Here is a 23,337-nt window from a genome sequence, read left to right as displayed (position 1 = left end):
AGGTGCCGTAGAGTGACGAATGAGAGAGAAGGAGACATGCAGAGCAGTGACAGACATTTTCCAAGTCTGCCTAGAGGAAATCTCCCACAGCTACAGGCAGCAGTACCTGAAGCATATGGCTCTTAATGTAGTGGAAAAGGCCTAATTGCAAAGGAGTTGCAAGTCTAAGTGGTCATTGTGCAGCCACAGAACACCATTCAGCAAGTCTCTCAAGCTGCAGCCCAGCTAAGGAAGGCCTTTATACTTTCCATATATCTCCACAATGTGCTCTATGATGGGAAGTAGAATCGTGGGGGTAAAAACGTGGAGGAGAAATGAGAAGAGGAAATGTTAACGGAGGTTGGTAACTGGAGTACACAGCTGCTAGTGGCATCAACTGACTGAAGATATGCATAACATTACCATCCTTGGCAGTAGTGAAGGGAAAGGACAGGATTGAAGGAAGAAAGGTGTTCCAACCATGGCGGGGGGGGGTACAAGTCTCAAATCTGTGTAACTTATACTAATGATCTTTGCATGATCCACAGAAATTATAGCTCTTGGGACCTAAAATACATGAACACATAATTCATCATAAGTCAATAAACAAATTGAAATTTGTTTCATATTACATCTTTACCCTTGAACATTACACCAAGCAGAGACCTGAAGGTACAGTCCTTAGAACCTGAGGCCAGGAAGCTTGCAACAAACTGAACATACACCTCTGAGAGCAGCAAGAGCATTACATGTATCAAAGGGAACTCTAAAGTATACTGCTTTGCCATGCCATCCTAAACTCATAATACTTTGAAGATAACACAACTAGCAGAGAATTCTAAGGTGCTTAATAATTTCCCCAACACTATAATAGCATATCCTTAAAACACTCTGGAGAAAATGAGGCACCTCTATCATATTTAAGGCATGAGTGGGGCAACAGGATCTGGGAAGTAGATAACTTCAAGGTTTGAAAGCACATGTCTAAACTTCTCTCACTATTCACAATTTATTATTGACTCATTACTATTGTGAGATCACTTGCAAAAGTCAGCAACATAAGTAGGTAAACACGTGGGTTCATATTAAATGATTTAGAATGTCATCAGTAAATTATCAAATACTTTCGTGAGAAAAATCTAGAAAATGCGAACAGCTTACTACTGCACTGACACTAGGGAGTGGACAAATCATTATGATATGGGGCAAGTAGGCCTCCAACCTGCTGTTAGGACGGAAAAGTCCTCCACCTGGAAAGAGACGTGAGCCCCTGCTCTGAGTGCCCAACTGTAGTTTTGCCTGGATCCCTAATGCTGCTTTTTTGTCATAGGAGAACACAGATCTTGCATGTGCGCCATGACATTGGCATGCCTAACGGATTTTGGTCTTGTTGGACTGGGAGGGGTGTCCAAAGCACTACCTTCATAGTGGGAGAAGGCTATTCCGTAGTGGTGGCAGCAAACTGTATTGTGATCAGTAGTAGTGAAAAGGACATTTTTGCCCCACTTCACTAAAGTGAGGACTACAGGCTCACCTTTTTCAAATTTCTACTGCTGTGTGCTTAACTCACCATTATCGGACATCAGGTTGATGTGGAGTGCCTCATAGCACAGGAGTAGTGACTCTGTGTTAGTTGTATGTGTGCCTGGAAAGGGTACAATACAAGCTTGTAACAGTGCTGTGCAGTACATGTGTGGTTAGTGCATGTGCTGGGTGTATGTATGACTGACAGGAATAAATTACATTACAGATGTAATGCTGTGCAGGGTGTGAGCAGGGACCGGCTGTGCTGAATGTATGTGTGCCTGTGTGAAGTTCTAAAGGGGTGAAAAGTTGTGCAGCGTGCACCAGTGAGTGTGTGTGTTGGCAGTGTGTGTGTTTTGGAATACCACACATTGGTTAAAGATAGAAAAGCTTTAGTGCTGAATAGAGCACACAGACTGAGGCCTTCATTATGAGTTTGGCAGGCGAAAAATGCTGCCCGGCAAACTCCTGCTTCCAGGAGACTGCCAGTGTTGTCTCCTTCCTGTGGCCCATATTACGAGATTCCACCTGGGCCAGTGGCAAACAGCCCACAACATTGACGCCGGCTTGTACTCAAGCCGGGGGCAATGTTGTGGTGAGCAATGCAGCAGCACCTGTCTGCTATGCAGACAGTGAAAAGCGCAACGGGGCTGTCGGTGCAACCACCATGTAAGAGCCGGCCAAAAAGTGATCGATTCGGTGGTCTGGCCATGGCGCATTCTCCATGTTCATAATGTGGAGGCCGGATCGCCGCATTGGCGGTGGTCCGACCGCCAAAGCGAGGACCGCCAGACTAGTAATGAAGGCCTGAGTGTGTGTGCTGAAGCCATGCGTACATGTCAGGGTACAATGCAAATAGGTATTAGTGCTAAATATAAACTGTGTTTTGAATATACACTGACTGAGTGTGCCTGCAATAGTACATTCTACGTAGGACCCAGGGTTCCATTCTAGGAGGCTCAGGCCTGCCTTGTAAGATGTGATGAGTATAGGAATCCCTCCCAGACATATTTGAGTATTGCTGCATTCTTGTGAGGTGGGTGGGCACACACTGGAGAGAAAAGAACAGGATTGCCTTTATTTTTCAAAAGACTTTTCTTTGATTCAGTGATAGCTCACAAGAAAGGGGCCTGAGCACATTTCAGGAAGGGGTCACTCTGATGAATTGTGTTGTGGACATTGAACTTCAGAGTCATGTCTGCTGTGACAGACCTCTTTTATTAATGAAGATTAAAAGGAGAAGTGGCGACTTCAAAATAATCTGACCCTCAACATAAAAAAATCAAAGACCCAGACCCTAAATTTGGGGTCTGGAAAAGGACCATAAGAAGGGAAGGTTGAGTCCCAAAACTTCGACATCTACCAAACAGCCAGATGGGCTGTGTGAGAAAGGGAAGCTCTGCAAGATTTCTACCTGTGACCCAGACTGGGGTCCAAGGCCTGCTAGTGGTGCTGCTGGGTGAGGGGACATCATCCAGGAAAACTAAGACCACCTTCCCAGGAGCATAGAGCAGCAGCGCCTGCCTGCTTGACAAGACCCTGTGAAGAAGAGGAGAGCTTCAGAGGGACCAAGATCCACTGGGGAGCATTCTCATGAGCACTTCCTGTGCACGGTGTGAGGATTGTGCTGAGCACCGACCGTCACCCATGTGCAGGATTGGTTTTGGTGATCCCCATATGCCAGGAGAGGGATGTTGTAGACTGAGCCATGTGTTGAGCATGGTGCAAGTCTTGCTATACCTGTATTGCCATAGTGAGGTGTCCCCATATGCCAGTAGTATGCCAGAGAGGCACAGTAAAGTTGCATTTCAAGGAGTGCCGAGACTTGTGACTGTCTGGGCCGGGGAGCTGCAGCTGGTATCACCATGTACCACGGCCACCCCATATGCCAGGAGGGGCTGCCAGTATCAACATTCCCAAAGGATTCAGGCCACAGACCGAAGGAGAGACTGAGGCTATGACTTGAGGGTTGGACCTGCACTGTGAGGGAACTGCCCCCAACTGATTGCAGAAGACTGCCAGAGATGCCATGGGGGACGTTGCATCCTCACTGGCTCCAGTCAGGAGCTGAAGAAAGAACCCCCCTGTTGAACAAAGTCAACTCACTGCTTCTTCAAGAGCTGGGAGCTGCTCAAACATCTGAGAGACTTCCGGCAGAGGTATTCCTGAGAGAGAGCCTATGCCTCCAGGTGCAGCAGGCAGGGTTGCGGGCACATTGACCTCTCCAAACTCATTAGGACTCATACTGCATCTCTGAACTCTTCTGTGCTGCAAGAGCAGGTAAAAGGAGAACTGGGCAAATTGGGCCCAAGAGGAATGTATTGCAAATAGTGATACAGAACCATACATGCTTCTGACTAAGTTCCTCAAAGGTCAGAAGGGAAAACTTATAAGTATGGCCCAATAGTTTCCATTTCCTGAAGCAGCCGCCAAAGAATGGGTAATAACACTGAGCATGTCACATGAAGGAGAATGAAGAACTACTAGAGCCCCGACCTCAAGGGGATTGTGTAATTGCATTTGAATGTTGCATTTCATTGCCTGTGTAGAGTTAGAAATAAAATACCACTTTTTCTTATAAAAACAAGTATTTGGCTGGACACTGATTCATTTTTAGTACTGTTTGCACTTTGAGTTATGTGTCGTGTTCACTGGCCTATATCTACATTCACTCCCGAGGGGGCATTGACTTCTCAACAGCAGCTACCACTGAGAGTCATGTTCAGAAGGGGTACTGAGGCCAGCTGAGCAGGGTCCATAGTAGCTTGGATCCCAGGACATCGGGAATAAAAGGCCACAACTGATGATTTTGGGCCCAGTGGTCATTGAGTGTCAAGTAGCCACGTAAAATGGGTTTTGACATCCACCTGTCATTCTCTGAGATGATGATCATGAGTAGATTTTCCTCTACAGATTTGTGAAAGTATGCTTTCATTTCATAGGCACCTTCTGTTTTTTGGCACCTCTGAAGTTTGAGCCCACTTTAGAGATAAACTGGTGTTCGGATGTTAAATGCCATTGTTCTCCATTTATGTTTCATTGCCTAATAGCTAAAAGACCACACACGTAATAATATCTGCACTCAGACTGAAATGTACTTAAAAGTATTCAACATTTGCTGCTGCATTAACATCAACTGCACCTAAACAGTGTAAACGAAAGAATTTTGGTGGAAAGTCAAGATATATTTTGGGATCTCTGTTTAGAAACACTTCAACATTGATAGCCCCTTTTCTGCTAATTAAATCCATCGTGATACCACACACCATTAAAATATACATTAAACTTTCAGAAAGGAGGCTCATAAAAATATGTCTTGTCCAGTGACTCCGAGATAAAAGCAGGGAGAGAACTCAGGAGAGGCTAGGGCAGAGAAACTAACAGAGGAGAGACAGAGAGAGAAAGATCACTTTCATAGTGGTCCCAACAGAAGGGGTGGTCCCTGGGCAATTGTCCACTTTGCCCAAGCACTTAAAATGTACTAACGTACCTCAATGTAATCAGTCGGATCCACAGCAGAATGGCCCATGGCAAAAACTCCCTCTGGCTCTCGAAGCTTTGCACAATTTACCTCGGCATAATGCTCTAAAAAAAGAAGTTGGGTAAGCGGACGTTATTGCTTATGTCTACTAGCCTTTATTACACTGTAAGTAGTTACGAGTAACATTTACAAAGGAGCAGTAGAGAAGATGTGATCTAAAGGAGCAGTAAAGAAGATGTGATCTCTTCCCCCAACTGCAGAGAATGTGTGTGTTTGAGCGTCTGTGTGTGTCAAAGGACTGAATATATGCATAGCATTACCATTCTGGTGTTGAGATAGCCCCTGTGACAAATATGAAACCCTTCATAGCTGGGAAAATGCAACTACTGCACCCAAAGCACCTAAACTCAGCCCGAAAAGGTTACTAATTCAAGCCAGCCATTAAAACACTGCAGACCAAACAGGATGTTAGCCAAAAAAGTGGGTATGGGAAGTGAGTGGTAACAAAAAATGTCTTGTCAGCAGTCTGCTTGTAATTGGAGCTCTTGACCAGTATTATGTAAAGTGGCAATAGTGCCAGGATGATGGTTGGCGGGGAGTTATGTTTTAGGGAGCCACTGTCCTAAAATGTGAATGACATCTGTGCCTGGTGGAGATTCCCACTGGGGGGAAATCTTAGCCTATCTTTGCATTTGAAAGGGCAGGGCTTATGCAAAGTGCATTACCATGAAAGCAGTCCTCAAGCATCAATATTGTGGCAGTGGAGAGAGAGTAAACACAGCCCATGAAGAGGGATTCTAATGCTTTAGGCAGTCTGCTGTATGCCTTTGGGAAACACAGCATAAAAGAGCACTGTTATGAAAATCTATGAACATCTTAAACTATCCTTTCATCTCAGCATAGTTAGACGTTATCTACAACATAGCACAAGCTTGAAACATGTCATGTCAAAAGTAATCTTCACATGAATCAAGTGATTGCTGATGACCAATTTACATTCAACATTAAATAAGAATTTACAATCTTTTCTAGAGTGCACAAAGAATATAGCAGCTAGGGCTTTCAAAGCTCTGCTATGGGACAAAATAAATATGTCAGACACATACTCAAATATTTTAGGATATCATCAGTTTGACATCGAATGGGAATTACCATTATCCAGGTTAACGCATGAAGGAGGACTGACTAAGCGGCATGTTTCTGTTTTCCAAGAGTCTGAAAATATTTCAGCAGAAGGCTCCACTATGTTGCTGCTGGACATAAAGTCATCACCTGCTTTGTTGTTAAAAGATCCGCAGAGCCCTTTAGATGAGAGAAAAATAGAATTGAACATTAGGCTCCCAGATACTTTCATATTAAAAAAAAAAACATTGGCCAAGATATTAGGTCTGGCATGGGCAAGCTTATAAGATAGTTAGTTTATTTTTATGTTTTATGGCATGCACGTGCCACAAATATAAAAATAAAAAATAAAAGATGCTGTTGCCTAAACACGATGGCCTTATGCATGCAGTAGATGTTTTAAATTGAACAGAAACATTAACAATTGCATATACTTTTAAAATAACAGCATGGTTGGGTCTGTAGAAACCTTTTGGTGTGTAGATGCCTATAGCAAGAAAATCGGATTTCTACTGCTACAAAGGAAAGGAAATAATGGTTTTAAATTTCTGTAACCTGAAGACAGACAAGGCTGCAACACATAAGGAGTATTAAAAAAAAAAACGATTAAGAATGTAAAAAGAAAGTCATGGCAAAATAAGGTATTGTCACGCCAGCCATGGCACTGTAGTACACTTCTTTTTAGGCGGATGTGCATACGTGATTGACACACATTATATTACTCTCAGTGCAAAAGACTCAATAGCTGCTGTGGGGTGACCCATTCCCTCACACAGTATGCCTACGTGGGGGTCAAACAGAATGTGAAAGACAGTTAAATTGACCAATGGATGAAGAGGGATGACCAAAAGACCCTTTATGTATACCTGTATTTATGTATCTTTTATTTATGATTTTTTTAATTACATGACGCTGGTGACGCATACTTGCTTAGTTTTATAAATAACTGAATGAAAATGTTATGGTGATCAGACAGCCACCTGCCTATATCAGACTGTGTAAGCTTGTAATACCCACATTACTCTTCCATTATGATTGTCAATATTCCTGTAAAGTATGTGGCCAAAATACTTTAAATGTCTTTTCTGGTTCATTCATTAAGCTAAGGTGTCATATTTGAAACTCGGGAACCTACACAAACTTCTTGCTTTGATCTTCATTGGAGACCTTACCTTCACGCCACTCGCACACCATCTCCCACTAACAATCTCTCCTTAGTACCAAAACAACTTTGCATCTTTTCCATTTTCAGATCATTTGGCCTATTTGGAAAACACTTGTGGAATGTGATCCATGGTAAACTACATTCAACTTTCCCCACTGTATAAAGGGTGGTGAAGGCACACCTCTTCCAGCTAGATCATCACCACAACTTACAAACCACACTACCAAGTCTTTCTCACCCTTGACTCTCTTTATAAAGATCAGCACATCACATCCCAGTAAATATGAATAATATATGATATAATGAAATGTATTAGCTATCTTTATTGTCAATGTTGCAGTATCATTCAGTATCCATTATAACGTATTAAATGTCTCATCAACTCCCTACGTAGATGCACCCAAAGTATTTATGTCCTTTTTTGCCAGGTTCCCTAATCAGTGTGAAATTTCATTTATCAATTCTCTTGTTGTACAATGATCTGAAATTAATAGAATTTTGTAAGAGGCTCAGAGGTGTGTTTTCCGTTGCCAAAAGTTAACTGTAACAAGACTTTTTGTGGTAATTCATCTTTGGTACTCATCATAAAAATAACAAACTGTTACACTGGACTATCCTACAATCCAGGTCACAGGGATAAATGTTCCACCTACTGGTACCTAGATTCACCTTTAATGTACTGGCCAGAGCTGCAAAGCAATTTCCAGAGAACATTTTTCAGATTTTGGCCCTCATTACAACCCTGGCGGTTGGTGGAGAAATGGCGGTAATACCGCCAACAGGCCGGCAGAAAAAAAAAATGACATTACAAGCATGGCGGTGACCGCCATGCTAAATCGCCACTTCTCCACTCCGACCGCCAGGGTGGTAACGACCGCTGGGCTGGAGACTTCGGTCTCCAGACCGGCGGCTGTCACTACACTGCCGGCGGTATCACGACCCCGCATACCGCCATGGATTTCGTGGGGTTCTGTACTGCCACAAAATCCATGGCGGTAGGCACTATCAGTGCCAGGGAATTCCTTCCCTGGCACTGATAGGGGTCTCCCCCACCCCCTCCTGCACCCCCCTCCCACCCCCCAAAAGTGGCAGGACCCCCCTCCCCACCCCCCCAACATTGACACACAACCCCGTACGCGCGCACATACACTACAACTACACATACCCGCACACATATAGACATTCCAACAGGCACACACACAGACACACACGCACGCAAACACACAGACATACAAACAGACAGACACGCACACATTTTCCAAACACCCAACACACCCTTGCATGCATACACGCACTCACACACCCCTTCTACACACTCTCACACACACCCCCATGCACACACACAACACACAACACCCCCCTTCCCTAATGGACGATCACCTTACCTGGTCCGGTGATCCTCCGGGAGGGAACGGGATCCATGGGGGCTGCTCCGCCACCAGCTCCCCGTCACCAGAACACCGCCACACCGAATCATGGAACGTGATTCGGTGGGCGGTATTCTGATGACGTGGCGGTGGAGGTGGAGCAGCCTCCACTTCCCCGCGGACTGCCAGTATGGCTGCTGGCATCTCTCTGTCTGAAAAAGGACAGAGGGCTGCCAGCAGTCATAATACGCTGTGCGGAAAACCACCTGCACTGGAGGTCTTCAGCACGGCGGTACCTCGGCAGTCTTGCAAAAAGACCGCTGAGGTTAAAATGAGGGTCTTTATGTGTAACAGCCCAAAGTACAACATAGTTGGAAAACAGGAAACTATTCCGAGCACAAGTGAAAACTCTAACAGGTTGGTCTGCACTGGGCAGAGTGCTTTTTGTGAAAGACCTTTCTGCACATGGACACTGAATTGATAGTGGTCCAGACGTAACCTTCAGAGGGGTTTCTTTCAAAACACATAGTTGGGCAGGTCACTCCCAGCAACATGATTCCTAGTTAATTTGGCAGCTTGGACCTCAGAGTACCTCTAGGTTATGAAATGAGAGATGTAGGCTAACTGGTGTTTTGTACCATTCCCAATTTGTGATAAAGAGCTTAAGGACTTGGTTTTCAGAAGCAACTTTCCTACTTCAGGGCTTTCTATAGTCAGTGCCTCCGTTTCCGTCCTGGGCATTAGTAGCTCATCAGCAGTCTTTGCCCTGAAGAAGTCCCCTTGCAGCAGGCAGTGTTTCAGATCAAACATGTCCCAACCCCCATGTGAACCAAGTCAGGAAACTGGCTCCCTCAATTGTAGAACCAGGTCCAAGTGACAGATAGTTAAGAAGAAGAGAGGGAACAAAGTTTCAAATGTTTCCAGGGTGGGCACTACAGAGATTTCTCTTGTATGATGTTGTGCAGATTGAAAATTGAGTCAGTCTATGTGCATGAAAGAGAAAAGCTCCTTGTTTGTTTGCAGTTCCAAGCAAGTGGGTTTTGGAAGGCAATTGGGTGTAGCCAAAGTTTCAAATAGAAATCAGCATATTATTGTAAGTGGCCCTCAACTCAGTACTTCAAAAGGGCAGGTACTGTCAGGTACAGAGTACCTGCACTTCTTTAAATTGAAAGAGAAGGTACCTGCAATTCTTAGCACTGCTGCAATACATTTAATGGCAGAGTACCCACACTTCTGAGGAGCAAACAGGTGCTCTAAACTGTGAGGACCTGCACTTCTAAAATTCCATTTAAAGCAGTGCCCAAACAAATCAGTAAAAGAAAGGCCCACTTTTATTCCACGGAGATGTGTTGCCTGGCCTTAGTGGGACCAATATTCTTCCAGACTGCCTTTTTTAAAAACAACAATCTTGATTATAATCATGGCACATATACACTATTTGTACACCAATAAAGTAGAATATATATATTTGACAACATGTAAGGAAACAAACAACTTTGTGGTGATCTGTGTGCAATATAAAGAGGCCTCTGAGGGAGTTTAGTTGTGATGATATGTAAGTACCTCTTTTGTAAAGAGCTTCCCTTTTTTTCCACTGAAAATGGGAGGAGATATTTAACACCCTGGGTTGTCATGAGGTTCCCAATCTTCAAATGGGAAAGTGAAAAACCTATTGGACTGGGATGGGAAAAAACGAGAAATTGTTGTGGAAGGTAAAATCAAGAGGGAAGAGTGGAGTCGAGGAAACTGGAGAGGGAGGTGAAGACTCCAGAACAGGCATACTCATACATGCTAGGATAAGGGGAGGTGGTTGAGGGTAGATATCCATTTTCTATTCTTTGATATGTATCATATTCAATTAGGGAAATATTATGTCCAAAGTCATGACTCTGTGGACGTGCCAATGTTTTGGAGCTTTGGGAAATAAGGCACATTATACCTCAAAAGTAGAAAGTAAAATGTTGTTCTGTAGAGTATCAAAACAGTATGACATCACTCAAAACCAGACAATAAGAGCATGTAAAAACATAACTGTCAGTTCCAAGTTAACAGCATAGTCTGAGTTTGCATTCTAGGTGTCTCAAATTGATCTTTAAGCAAACCTCATAGGCATCCATGACTTTCAAAATCTGAACCAGAGAGATGAGACTTTCCAAATATGCAAGGTATAGTGCAGTGGTCAGGCCTGGTTATCTCACTGCTTCCTTTCTTAAATATTGTGTGTTCTACCTTGCAGTGACAGTCATTTGCCTTAAATTAGGGAACAAGGGTACTCACAAGATTTTCTCACGTATGCTAGAATTGTCAGTAGGACTGTGCTCTATAGTACCAGTATTACCATAGCTTCTTGTAGGAGCCTTTATAGACTTAGTCAATATATGGAAAGCCTCTTCTGTATTTGGTATAACTTGATTGAGGATAAACAGTTCCAGTGGCGATTTGAAACTGGATTTCTCCTTGACCTGGGTGCCTTCCAATACTTTGATGGCATTAGACCTGTATAGGTATTCACAGGGCTTTGCCTGATTTTTCAACCAAACAACTGCTGTTACTGCACACTTCTGAAGCATGGAAGACTTCATCAAGTCTCCCATTCTCTGAACCCTACCCTCAGTAGAGATGTCCTTCTTTCTGGTCTCAGTTTTGTGACTTTCAATGTAATCAATGGTGTCAAATGCAGCATCCACAGCTCCATGACATCTAGTTACTGTGCGACAGTTAATGTACTGAGGCCATTAAAGATTTGCTTCTCTTCCACAAGCTTCCTCCTCCACAAGGCAGTCAGCTGTGAAGGACGTCTGCTGCTGAAAAAGTGTGGATGTGTCACCTTTTACCTGCTTTGCATTATCTTGTGATTTGTAGTGCATCATTCCCACACTACTCTCACGCATTGCAATTTTGCAGCATCAATACAGAGGTAACACCAGTATCAACCTCTGCACAATAAAGAACTGCAGGTTGGATTTCTTAAGTGCTACAGCTGTACTCCCTTGTCTGCAGTAAAAAGTGTAAACTTTGCACTTGTATAGCGCACTACTCACCCGTTAGGGTCTCAAGGCACTGTACACATACTGCTGTGGAACCCCCCCTGGCTTTTCCCTGTGAGGCAATCACTCCTGGACAGCCCCAGGGTGAAGCCAAGCATCCAAGTGCTGTGAGGGCCATTGTGGAGATTAAGCAAGCTATTGCCCAGAGTTACAGAGTGGGACCTGTTAATTAGATTAGGCACTGAGGCAAGAATTATCTGGTCCAAGGGAAGTGAGCCCAAGACCCACTGAGGTGGGAATTGAACCCTGGTCCTGGACCAGATCTCTGCATCAGGGTCTGCCGCTCTAACTATTGTGCCACACTTCTCCAGCCATACTGCAAATTGTTGCCTTTGAGGGTGTCCCCAAATCTGGGCAGTGTGGCACAAGCAGTTGATCCTCTGGTGCGAGGACAGGGAGAGATGCCTGCTTGAAAGCCCTGCTATTCTCTAGTTGCTTCCAGCACTTGTTCCTGCCTCTGGTCTGACAGTGAGCTGCAGGCGCCTGCAGCTGCACTCTAATGCTATGAAGTCCCAATGTGTACCTGCTTTCACCAGCTTAGGCCCAAATGTTGCTACACTGGAGAGAGTTTTGCTACCATCTTGGCAACAGAGAAAGTGGTGAGTTCAGAGGCCCCTTGCACCTATTGGAATGCCTCTTTCTTCAGGTCTTTGCACCATCTAGTCAGCAACACAGATTCCTTTCAGGTACCCTGGAGAGCACTATCCACAGCTTCTTCTTAGAAAGAAGAGCGGTACATGCAAAGATATTGTGTTGAGCTTAGTAAGCCATTCCCTCTGCTTTGCCAGATGGCAGCCCCAACCCCAAAACAATCACTTACCAATGAGTTGAGAAGGGAGAGGGGTCTGCCACTGACAAAATCATGGTTTATTACCACCACTGCAGGTTGTTTGCAGTCTTTTCAAAATTCTGAACATGGTAGGAGAGGTCCCCTTGATGTTGGGCCCATTAAGACGTAAGGTCCCACTGCAGAACCCACATGAGACACTTGGTGTGCTTTACCAGCAGGATGCAAGAGGTTATCAGTCCATAGACCCTCAGAGTCGACCTCATTGAAATCTAGGACAGAGGCTGAAAGATCAGGATCACAGCCTTAATGCCCAGGCCACTTTTTCTGGGGGCATTGGAGGGTCACTAGACCAAACCATGTCCAGCTCCATTAAAAGCAACAAAGCTTGGCCGATCAGGTACCGTGTTTGATCGACCTACTTCCCAAAGATTTTTTTTTCAAGAATAAACTCCCAAACTGTGAATTTGTTCTTGAAAAACATAACATACATTGACTTCACATGCAGGAAGTTCTCTCTCTATGAGTGGGGGCCACTGAATGATTGCCATGCCCTGGATTGTATTGCCTCGCAATGGGGAAGCGCTGTGAGGCCAGTGGAGGGGCAGGAGCCCTTTAAAAACACTTTCGCGCTCCCGCCGTCGCGGGAAGTGCTGTGAGGCCAGTGGAGGGGCAGGAGCCCTTTAAAAACACTTTCGCGCTCCTGCCGCGCGAGCGGCGCCCGAGCAAAGCCCGGGCCAAGGGCGGGCCCGTCCTGCGCCCGTCAGCGGCCGACAGAGGCTGGGCTGGGCCACCCCCCTGACATCTATCACCCAAGAAGGCCATATTGGACTTAGTCCCATTTGCTATTGTCAACTCTGTGTCCCCAGTCAGCTGCTCCACTAAATCTGACACCTTATCGTTCAACCTTGCACCTACACCAACACCAGATGGGCAAAAGGAAAGCAATAGAGGCAGGGGCCGGGGTAGTGCTAAAAGCCAAGCGAAAAAGGCATAAGCATGCAGCTAGCAACTGCGTCATGGATAGAATCGACTCTCTCCTGGGCGAATGCAATGGAATACTAACTAGCTCCCAGGCAAATATTTCTATTGAAACTGGGGGGAGGGCCCCTTCAATTAACAGGAAGGACGGTCCCACGAAAATCACTGAGATTTTCGTGAAACGTGGGCAACAAGTCAGTGACACTACAGGGGTGGGCGAAAGTAGGAATGTTATCACCCATCCCGCCCCCTCTCCTGCAGAAGACCCACCACTTGCCACCAATGATTCCATCCAGCTCAGTAACCGTTTCAATCCCTTAACCAACATCCCTGAATCACACGACGACACCAACCCAGACACCCTGGCAGATGGGCCAGCAGCAACCAATGTGCACTTTCCTCTTGTAACCCCACAGCATATTGAATGCATACATGTTCTAAGGAAGGAAGTCACAGAACTCAAGCATATGGTTAACTCCCTACTTGCAATAGTAAAACAGCTAACCCACGCAAATAACACGACCACCACTAACCTTGCCCAAAACCCAACCCTATCAGGCATCACAACAAACCCGCCCAACTCCTCAGCTTCTAGCTACGTCGGTCCTCACCCCATTGGAGAAAAGACCACAAACTCTTACCAGACACCCTCTTTCTACAATTCAGGCATAGGAAACCCACTAGACATCTATCATAAAACCCCCAAACCCATGAGCAACACTGCCTCAAAATACTCTGCACAACCTGCCACTGATCAGTCCCATTTAGGTAATATAGTTCTAATGGTTAACGTTCCCAAGTTAACCACAATGACACGCAAGGAAGGGGCAGACTCTATAAAAAACAAGGCAATCCATTGATTCGCCATGTTAGAGGCTGCCGATCCATAATACGGGAGGACTTAATTAATGTAGTACGATGGCCAGACCCGGGAACTCACTTTGATATCCTGAAACTGACACTCAAGAACAGGACCATGGTGAACAATTTGGTGGCCCTAGAGGCAAGAACAAGCCCACTAGCACACTCACGCATCCAGTTTAAACACCCCAGGCCACCCATGTTCCACGAGGAGTGCTCGAGTTACCACCCAGCAGAAAACCTATCCTCTCTTGGTAAATATGATTGACTCACAGCCTCCCCTAAATTCTGCGCAGGCAAACCTTGCAACCTTCTAACATCTACCACCCCCAGATCCTCCTTTCACCCCACCGCTGTCTGTCCTTGTACTTTCTCCACCACCCATGACACCGAGACCACTTTCGGTCCACTGAACAATCATGACAACGACGCTCCTTCCATCTTGCAGGCACATTGCCCACCAAACCAAGTGCTGCTGCCTAGGCCTGCAAGCACTTCCTGGACCAGGACCAGGCCAGTTCCATCAGAGGAACATCACCAACCACCGCAAGCCTCACGGGCAAACATTGGTATCAACCCATCTCTGCTCACTCAACCACATCTGCCAGACCAACCCCCGACAGCCAACCTTACAAACCCCAGGCATTTAGACAGGATAACTCAGCCACAATCTGGGGTACGACTTGTTTCATGGAACGTGGCAGGTCTGAAATCTATTCTTCCCCTCCCATCCTTCTCCTCCTTTATTGACGAACATGACATATGCCTCCTCCAGGAAACATGGTCACTCGATCCACTTTTCCGAACAAGCTACACAAATTTCCACATCCCCGCTGTGGCCAGTACGAGAGGCAGGCCCTCAGGGGGCCTGACAATCTGGATCAAAACATCACTTAGCTGCCACATATCACAGCTACCTACCGTCTCTCCCGACCTGTTAGGCCTTTGTCTATCCTTTGGGACTGACTCTGTGGTGAACATCTTTAATATCTACACTCGAGGGGTCAGGGGGGGTCAAGTCTCCAAAACCCTCTGCGCCCTCGTAGCCCTTTTACAAACTTATCCCCGCCATCACAAAACCATTGTGGCTGGGGACTTCAACGTCACATTCAAACCCCTTGACTGGGACGATCTCAGGTCCACCCGCGAGGAAGATCAAGCCTTGTCTATCCCCGCCCTGTCAATCCCACCCATCAAGAGATGGACGTCGGTCGCTATTCAGGTCAAATCACTGACCATGGAGTTTGGGCTCAGGGCGCTAAATGGCAGAACCAATTCAGACACCAATGGTAGTCACACGTACAACAAAACCAACCACACCAGCAGAATCAATTATTGCCTATTCGATATAAGATTATGGCCTCTAGTCATCGATATGGCGATCATCGAAAGGACTGAAAGTGATCACAACCCTCTCTCTGTCCACACATTAGCCCTAGGTAACCTCCCAGCCACGTCTAACTCCGCAGCAGTAGCACCCGAGGGTATTAGCCTGGCCAACAATAAAAGACACCTAAAATGGGACAAGATCGTGGCGCGGCCCGCACTCTGCCAATAACACCCTAAAATCCACACTAATGGACCTAGAGGCAGGTTCTGCAACTCCCCACCAGGAAATAAGCTCAATCCACACCTCCTGCTTTAGGGATATCGCAGCTCACTTCTCAGTACCCCCTGCCCACGACGACAAACGACCCAAAGGCAGGCACCGCTGGTTCAACAAAACGTGTCGGTCCCTAAACAAGCGCCTAGTTCAAGCCATTAAATCCAAGGACCCCACCGCCATCCGCGTAGCTAGGAAGTCCTATAAATCTGCAAGACGCATAGCCAAGCGTGATCAAGATATCAAATGGTGGACAGCACTCAGCGACGCTGTGCGCAAGAGGAATTATAGTCTGTTCTGGTCCTTGGCAGCGCGAGGCCCAGAAACTAGTGGTTTGGTCATTACAACCAACATTGCCCCAAGAGACTGGATAGTTCACTTTAGTAGTCTGTACTCCCCTGATCATGATAGCCCCACCTCTGTTTGTACGGGCCCCCTCCTAATTCACTCATTAGCACCCACCACCGCAGCACCCCTGCTGTTCCATCAAAGTGATATAACCTACTCTCTAAGCACTTTAAAACGCGGCAGGGCCCCTGGATCAGACTGCGTCCCAGCAGACCTATTCTCAACAGACCTAGCATCCTGGTCAAGATACCTCACCATTCTAGCTAACGCAATAGCATCTGGGGCGCCAATTCCCGACTCTTGAAAAGCGGCTATTGTTATTCCAATTTTTAAAAAGGGCGACAGATCTCTTCCCTGTAACTATAGACCTATTAGTCTAATTGACTGTGTCCAAAAAGTCTTCTGACACTGCCTCCTAGGAAAGATCGAAGAATGGATGACTGACCACGATATCCTTAGCCCCCTCCAAGCCGGTTTCCAAAAGAAGATTTCCACCACCGATCAAGCCCTCAGATTCCTATTATTATATTGGAAAACAGTGTTCATTGGTAAAGGCAGCCTCTATGTAGCTTTTGTGGACCTCAAATCTGCTTTTGACCTAGTACCTCGCAACAAACTTTGGGTCACTCTCTCTCGGATGGGAATCCCGGAGCACATCCTTGCCATTTTGATACGACTCCACGAGGGCAACTACGCACAAGTCAGGTGGGGCAACAAGGGCCAACTAACTGATAGAATCCACATTTCCCGGGGTGTGCGGCAAGGTTGCGTACTTGCCCCGACCCTCTTTTCCCTGTATATCAATGAAATTGTCCCCTCCCTCCTCAGACTGCAGGCTGACGGACCTTCACTTGGCACACAAAAAATCCCAGTCTTACTTTTTGCCAATGACACTCTTTTGATATCCAAGACCCCCAGTGGTCTAAGGAAACTCCTTGCGTGCTTCGAGCATTTCTGCTCATCACAGGGACTCGAAATAAACGCCTCGAAAACAAAACTAATGACCCTTAATCCCCACAGATCTTTCAAAGGGAAGTTTACTTTAGAGGGCTCCTCACTTGAGAAGGTGGGCATTTTCAGCTACCTGGGCATAACACTCACTGACAACATGTCCTGGAAGCCACACATAGGGAAACAAGCCCTTAAATTAAGACAAACAACTGGGGCTCTACTAAAAAACTTCCACCTCTCACACACAAAACCAATTCGCCCAGCATTACAGTTATACGAAGCCCAGGCCGTTTCCTCAGCGCTTTACGGGGCTGAACTTTGGGGCTATACCAAAACCCAAGACCTAACCACCGCTGAAAACAACTTCCTAAGAAACCTTGTATCCCTTCCGCTAAGCACCCCACTGTTCCCTCTTTTCAAGGATCTCGGCATCAAACGCATTGGTCACAAAGCCCACCTGCGACCTCTGCTGTACTGGCGGCGTCTATGGACCACTCCGGAGCTCGACATCTTCACTGAAGCTCTACAGGTCATCCTAAAAGCCGACCATCTTCACAGAATCCCCTGGCTACGATGCATCAAGGATTTACTATACTCACTCGGGCTCGATGATCTCTGGAACTCACCAGCCACGTCAGACTTTCCCTCGAAAAGCGAACTAAAGAAACTATACTGGCAAATGGCCAACTACGAAGACACAAGGGCTGCACTCCACACTACATTATCTTGTGACTTTGCCAACCTAAAAGAGTCATGCAAGTACGAAGCTTTTTGGGACCTAATCACGGCCCCAATGGAAAGGAAACTGTACTTCCAGCTCCGCATTGGAACACTCCCATTAAGACTTTTCACCAGCAGCTGGTCACACAATGAATCTACCGCATGCCCAGCTTGCAAAGCCCCCGTCGAGAATCTCCCTCACCTCCTTTTTGCATGCCCCGCGTATACTGCCCCCCGTAGGAAATGGCTAGCCCCGGCATGCAGACTACTGGGAGTACGCTGCTCTGCGCTAGCCCTGCGAATCCTCAGATCAGACACCAAGCCAACGCTAGTGATCGCCATCGCCAAATTCCTCGGAGCTAGTTGGCTTGTCAGAGGGAAAACTCTTCTGGACAACGACTCCAAATAAGACTGTCCCAACATCCTGCGCAGCGCATTTCATTTTATTTCATTTTATTCCATTTTTAATCGATTTTTATTTCACTTTTTCCATTTTATCTTATCTTTTACTCCCTTTTATCATTATATTTACCTGTAATTTTATTATGTGTATTTATTTGTATTTATTACTGCTCGCGCTTTTTTGGCTCTTGTAGCCGCAATAAAGCTTCTTTGAATTGAATTGATATTGCCTTGCATGCAAGCCCCGGGCATGGACATCTGTGCCGGTCCCCTGCTTTAAATAGGGAATGGACTATCCATATGATTATCCAAATATATGGCCTGTCGCTTTAGATGTTTCCAGTGGAGCCATCAGAGGTTTCACTGTCACAAACCCAGTCTTTCCAATACTTCAAATACTGTGAATTTTACAGGTGGGAGCATTGCCAGATTATTACAATCCTCTTACTGTGTCAGACTTTAAATTAACCTCCTTTGTGAGGAAATATAATCCATTACTTGATATGATTATTCTGTACTTCTCAGCTGTCATTTTTTCTTTATATTAGATTCTAGTCATTCAAAAAAAGTTGTTGTTCCTCTCAGTCTTCAAATGTCCCTGAATTCATGCCCATCTATGTCAGTGTCTATCTAAGGCAGTGGCTGGCCTTGTCCGCATCTATCCTTAACTTGCTTCTGCATCTCAGTATCTATCCTGTTCAGGTTCTCCTTATGTTAATGTTTAACCTTATTAGTGTCTCTGTCGCTTCATGTCTGCATGCCTGTTTTGAGGTGGGTACAAAGTAAATTATGCTGATCCTAGAATATCCAGTAAATACACCTGTGGCGAGTTACAGCATGGAGACAATTTCTCTGTTGTGGTGTGGTGAGTAATTTCCAGAGTTGTAACACCAACGGTACTGAATAGGATTGCTCAGATGAGAATCTACAGATTGGATATAGCTGCCACACCTAAATTAAGCCCTCTGTCACTGACATTAGGCACTCTGTTAGTGTCTTCCCTCTTGTCTGTGCCTCCTGGTGTCTCCTATTGAGCTTGTTCCTTTACATCGCCCATTGTCAGTGTAGCCAATTGTTCAAGTCTTCATTTATCTATGACTCCCAGCTTTTGTCTTTCTGTGATTGTGTCTTTTCATGTCAGTGCTTTCCCATGTCCATGTATAACTGTGTCTATGTCTCCACTGTACGTGTCTCTCAGTGTATGTGTCTGCCTATATTTTCAGTGTGCTTGTATCCCTGTGTCTGTTTCTTTCAGTGTCAGATATTGGATCAGTAGATACAGTTGGCACTAATGTAGTGTGGGTTGCAGTGACGGTGAGTGTGGTACATATGCAGGAAAGTGCAGACAGAGATCAAGGTGGAAGCCAAAGTTAGACCCTGAGCAGCGTTGATGCCAATGGACACTGAAGCACAGGCTGGTGGAGTGCTAGTGAGGCACAGGATTTAGGGGCTGATTAGAAATTGGTGAACAGTGTTTACGCTTTCGGTATAATGGGAAACATAACGCTGCCATGCCAAGGGACAACCACCCACAAATTTAGATATCTGCCAACCCCTGGACATCTCTTTGCATTGACAGGAACTGCCATCATGGCAGTTCCTGTCAATGTAGGAAAAGTTTGATGTATGTTATGTCAGCCATTATGGCTTGCCTTCAAACTTTTCAAACGTTTTTCATTTTTTTTTAAACAAAATCCTGAAGTGTGTTTGGTTTCAAAAATAAAATTGTAATGTCTCCAAACCCTGGGAGTTTTCTCGCAAGGTGCTGGAGCCTTTATTGCTTTTTTTCTTGTCCCCCGCCACCAAGTTTTCCTGGCAGTGATGTACAGGAAAAAAGACATTATATTATCCTCCCTAAATGAGGTGGACAATGTAATGCCCTTTTTCCAATGCCCCTCCTTCATTGGGCTATCAGAGGAAGTATTCATTTGACAGAGCCAACATGTTACATACATACAATCTGTCCATCTCTAAATGAGGGGAGTGGACCAAGAACTTGGTGGGCAGGGTACTCCATTGCATTTGAGTTTGAATACCCTGTCACCAGACTTTAAAGCTGCACCCTAGATTTTACTGTTTAGGAGCATTTTGGAGCAGAGCACTAGTCAGTGAATACTTGAGATTCGCTGCCAGTGGGAAAATAGACAGGTTCCAGAAGGTGCAGTTGCAATGCAATGCCAGTGGATGTAACTACACCTAAAATTGTGGTGTAGGTGGATGTGAGTTTAAAAGCAGATGATTTGTCAGTGAGAATGAATGAGGAGTGAATTCAAATACAGTGCAAGCACTAGAAGGTACAATGTGCTACACCTGGGTGCAGGTGTAGTGTAGGTGCTGATGACTACAGATGCCCAAAAATCAAGTACAGTAGGTCATGCATGCAAATACAAACAGGTGCCAATTCTGGTCTATGGTGGCCCCAGTCTGTACAGAAGTCAGAAGGTGCAAGTGCTGCACTAGAACAGGGTGGTTGGTTTGGCTAAAGGTAGGCAGAGATTGGTGTGATATCGAAACAATAGTACAACGTTTTAATTCTTTTCGGATGTATAAACAAAAACCTTCACAAGCCAGAAGCAGCTACTCCCAAGGCTTTCTCTCATTTTCTTGATTAGTAGAATGTGGGTAGTTTGGATAGTGATACGTCAGTGATGGTGGAGATTGTGCTTGATTGTCTTGAAACTATATGTGGTGCAGTTTATTATTAAAATTTGATGAATAAGGTTTTGAAGGAGACTTTTTAGAGACCAAATATGGTATGGGCAGGGATGGACATATTTTGTTACTGAGATGAAGCAGTGTTCGAGGAGATGCATTTTAAAGCTGTGAGAGCCTGTGAATGAGATAGAGCAGAAGACCTAGGAAGATGCCACTTGCATCTTCTAGATATGCAATGCATACTCATTAGTCATACTGTGACCTTTTGGGGCGGGAAGAATGTGTCTTATGATTTGTAGGTGGAAGAATCTGTTTCACCAACCAAGTGATTGATTTAGAGTATCTCATACTTCAGAGGAATTCACAATGTCTGAGTCATGTTTGTTTTACCTGGTTGTAAAGACTTTACTTTGTAAAAGGAGTAGCTGCCTGTACCAAATGTGGCTGAGAGTTCTAGCAAAAACAGGGACTGCAGGTCTCTACATCATTTGCATATTTCATGTCACCCTTCTTCAAATCAAAGACATTGTATATCATAACCTGGTGTGAGGTCCATTGTTGTTTAGTGTAGTAGAGTGTCACTTCAAATAGTACTGCAGTGACAGGTAGAGTTATTTTTCTAGTACCTTTGTAAGCAATGGAAAGATGTGTTTGAGTCTGTGGTTGTTAGATCTAGAGGGACTTTCAATATGTTTGTCATCTCATCTTTAATGTGTTATATCTTGAGCTAGCTGTAGAGGACACCAGTCTTACCTCCAGCACTCAGAGTGAAGCAGGCTGGTTCAAAAGAGGTAGAGGGAGAGCGCTTGAACTTATGATCAAACTTTCAAATACAAAGCATTATGTGAAAATGGCCTTTGGAATCTTTTCTGAGCCTTAAACCAGAATGTGGTCCTGGACCACTGTCAAACTTCCACTAAATATGTCAACAACATTGCCCAAAGAACCGACGGCCAGTAAATTAAAGATTTTTATCTTGACTTTTTGAAGAAATATGGTACATCTCATATTTTCCTGAGAGTCACTTACAAAGTTAATCTGCATGAGGGCTTAGACAGGTTTTTTGTTTTCTGAAACAATAAACATGTACTTATTATTGATCTAGATATACATTGGGATTATAGTTTGGGACATGTGTTCTAAAGTCATGCAAACAAGATGAGAAAGACAACTTATAGTATGGGGCAGCTGTCCTGGTGGAATTTTGTGGTAAAGCCAACAAGGATAAAGAAAGAACTTAGAAATGTATTTGCCTTGTGACAGGAACCCAGTATACGCTTCTAAGGACTGGGGTGATATGATCTTTCCCAGTGAGTGAAACATTTTGCACATGATCAGGTTATTCTATTGTGCAATTCTGGTGGTCAAAGTAATGCTCTTTGGACGGAAGTGATAAAATCTTTTTTGGTATGTGCCACTATTTTGGAGATTTTTTTCATTCTGCAGTTTTTGGGACTGAAATGTGTCCATTTGCCTAGATAAGGCACCGGGGCTATAAATCTGTGACTGCTGGAATAGAGGGTACACTGGGTAAGAAAGGAGTCTTTATAGTGTCCTAATGTGACACCAAAATGTCTGGATCACCTTGTCAACTTGAGGGTAAATGGTGGGTATTGTGCTGAGTATGATGTTGAAGTATGTCCCTGATGAGACTAGTACTAAGAAGTACAAAGTCATTGCGAAGGAGGTAAGTTGGTGTATCAGGACTGGTATTGGACATGTATACCGCTTTTAGTTAGGATTAGTTTTGGGATGCCTCTGCATATCCAGAGGACAACTTCAAGGAGTTACTTACAGAATGGCTTTATTGCTGTATGTTTTTACTATATTTCCTTAAGAACCCCAAAGATGTCCATAGGTATGAATGATACCAGAATTTGAAAGTATGATAAATGGTAGTGGAGAGAATGTAGAATCTGAGGACCAGCTCACAAGAGTTTCAAGGAAGAAGCAGAGTACAGAGTCACTGTATGAAGTGCTTCTTATGATAGCTTTAATAAAGGTCAATGTCCCATCTCTGAGTATGGCATGTCTTGTGATACCTGCGTGAAGAGTGTGGTGTGTGTGGTCAGTTTGGAATAAAACTATTGACATCTAAAGTAGAACCAGAGCACTAAGTTCGGCATCATCCAGATTCATTATAAGTGGTTGTATGACACTATCAAGGTTGATAATATAGACCGACAATAATTCTGCAACCACTGAATTGCAGGGTGTCTTTAATATTATCAACTCTACATGTATGTACCTCGGTTTACCTTGCGATGTAGTAGTAGGACAATGTTGTGGATGCAAAATGATTGCCATAGGATGTAACGCATGACATCCACTCAGCCACTCTCAG

At 44.8% G+C, this 23,337-nt stretch overlaps 1 protein-coding gene across 50 annotated transcripts in view; it reads right to left on the bottom strand.

The window, feature by feature from the left end:
• The window catches only part of LOC138288307 (mucin-19), a 1,675,551-nt gene that overhangs the window by 1,242,466 nt on the left and 409,748 nt on the right, over window positions 1-23,337 (bottom strand). For all 50 annotated transcript variants that reach the window (XM_069229764.1, XM_069229784.1, XM_069229763.1 and 47 more), the window contains 2 exons: window positions 6,137-6,286; window positions 4,994-5,088 (listed from right to left, as the gene is read on the bottom strand). In XM_069229764.1, the coding sequence (XP_069085865.1) occupies window positions 4,994-5,088; window positions 6,137-6,286 (245 nt within the window). The remainder of the gene's footprint in view (window positions 1-4,993; window positions 5,089-6,136; window positions 6,287-23,337) is intronic.

Source organism: Pleurodeles waltl, chromosome 4_1 (genome assembly GCF_031143425.1).
Source record: "Pleurodeles waltl isolate 20211129_DDA chromosome 4_1, aPleWal1.hap1.20221129, whole genome shotgun sequence".
NCBI lineage: Eukaryota > Metazoa > Chordata > Amphibia > Caudata > Salamandridae > Pleurodeles > Pleurodeles waltl.
This window is presented reverse-complemented; position numbering and strand designations above follow the sequence as displayed.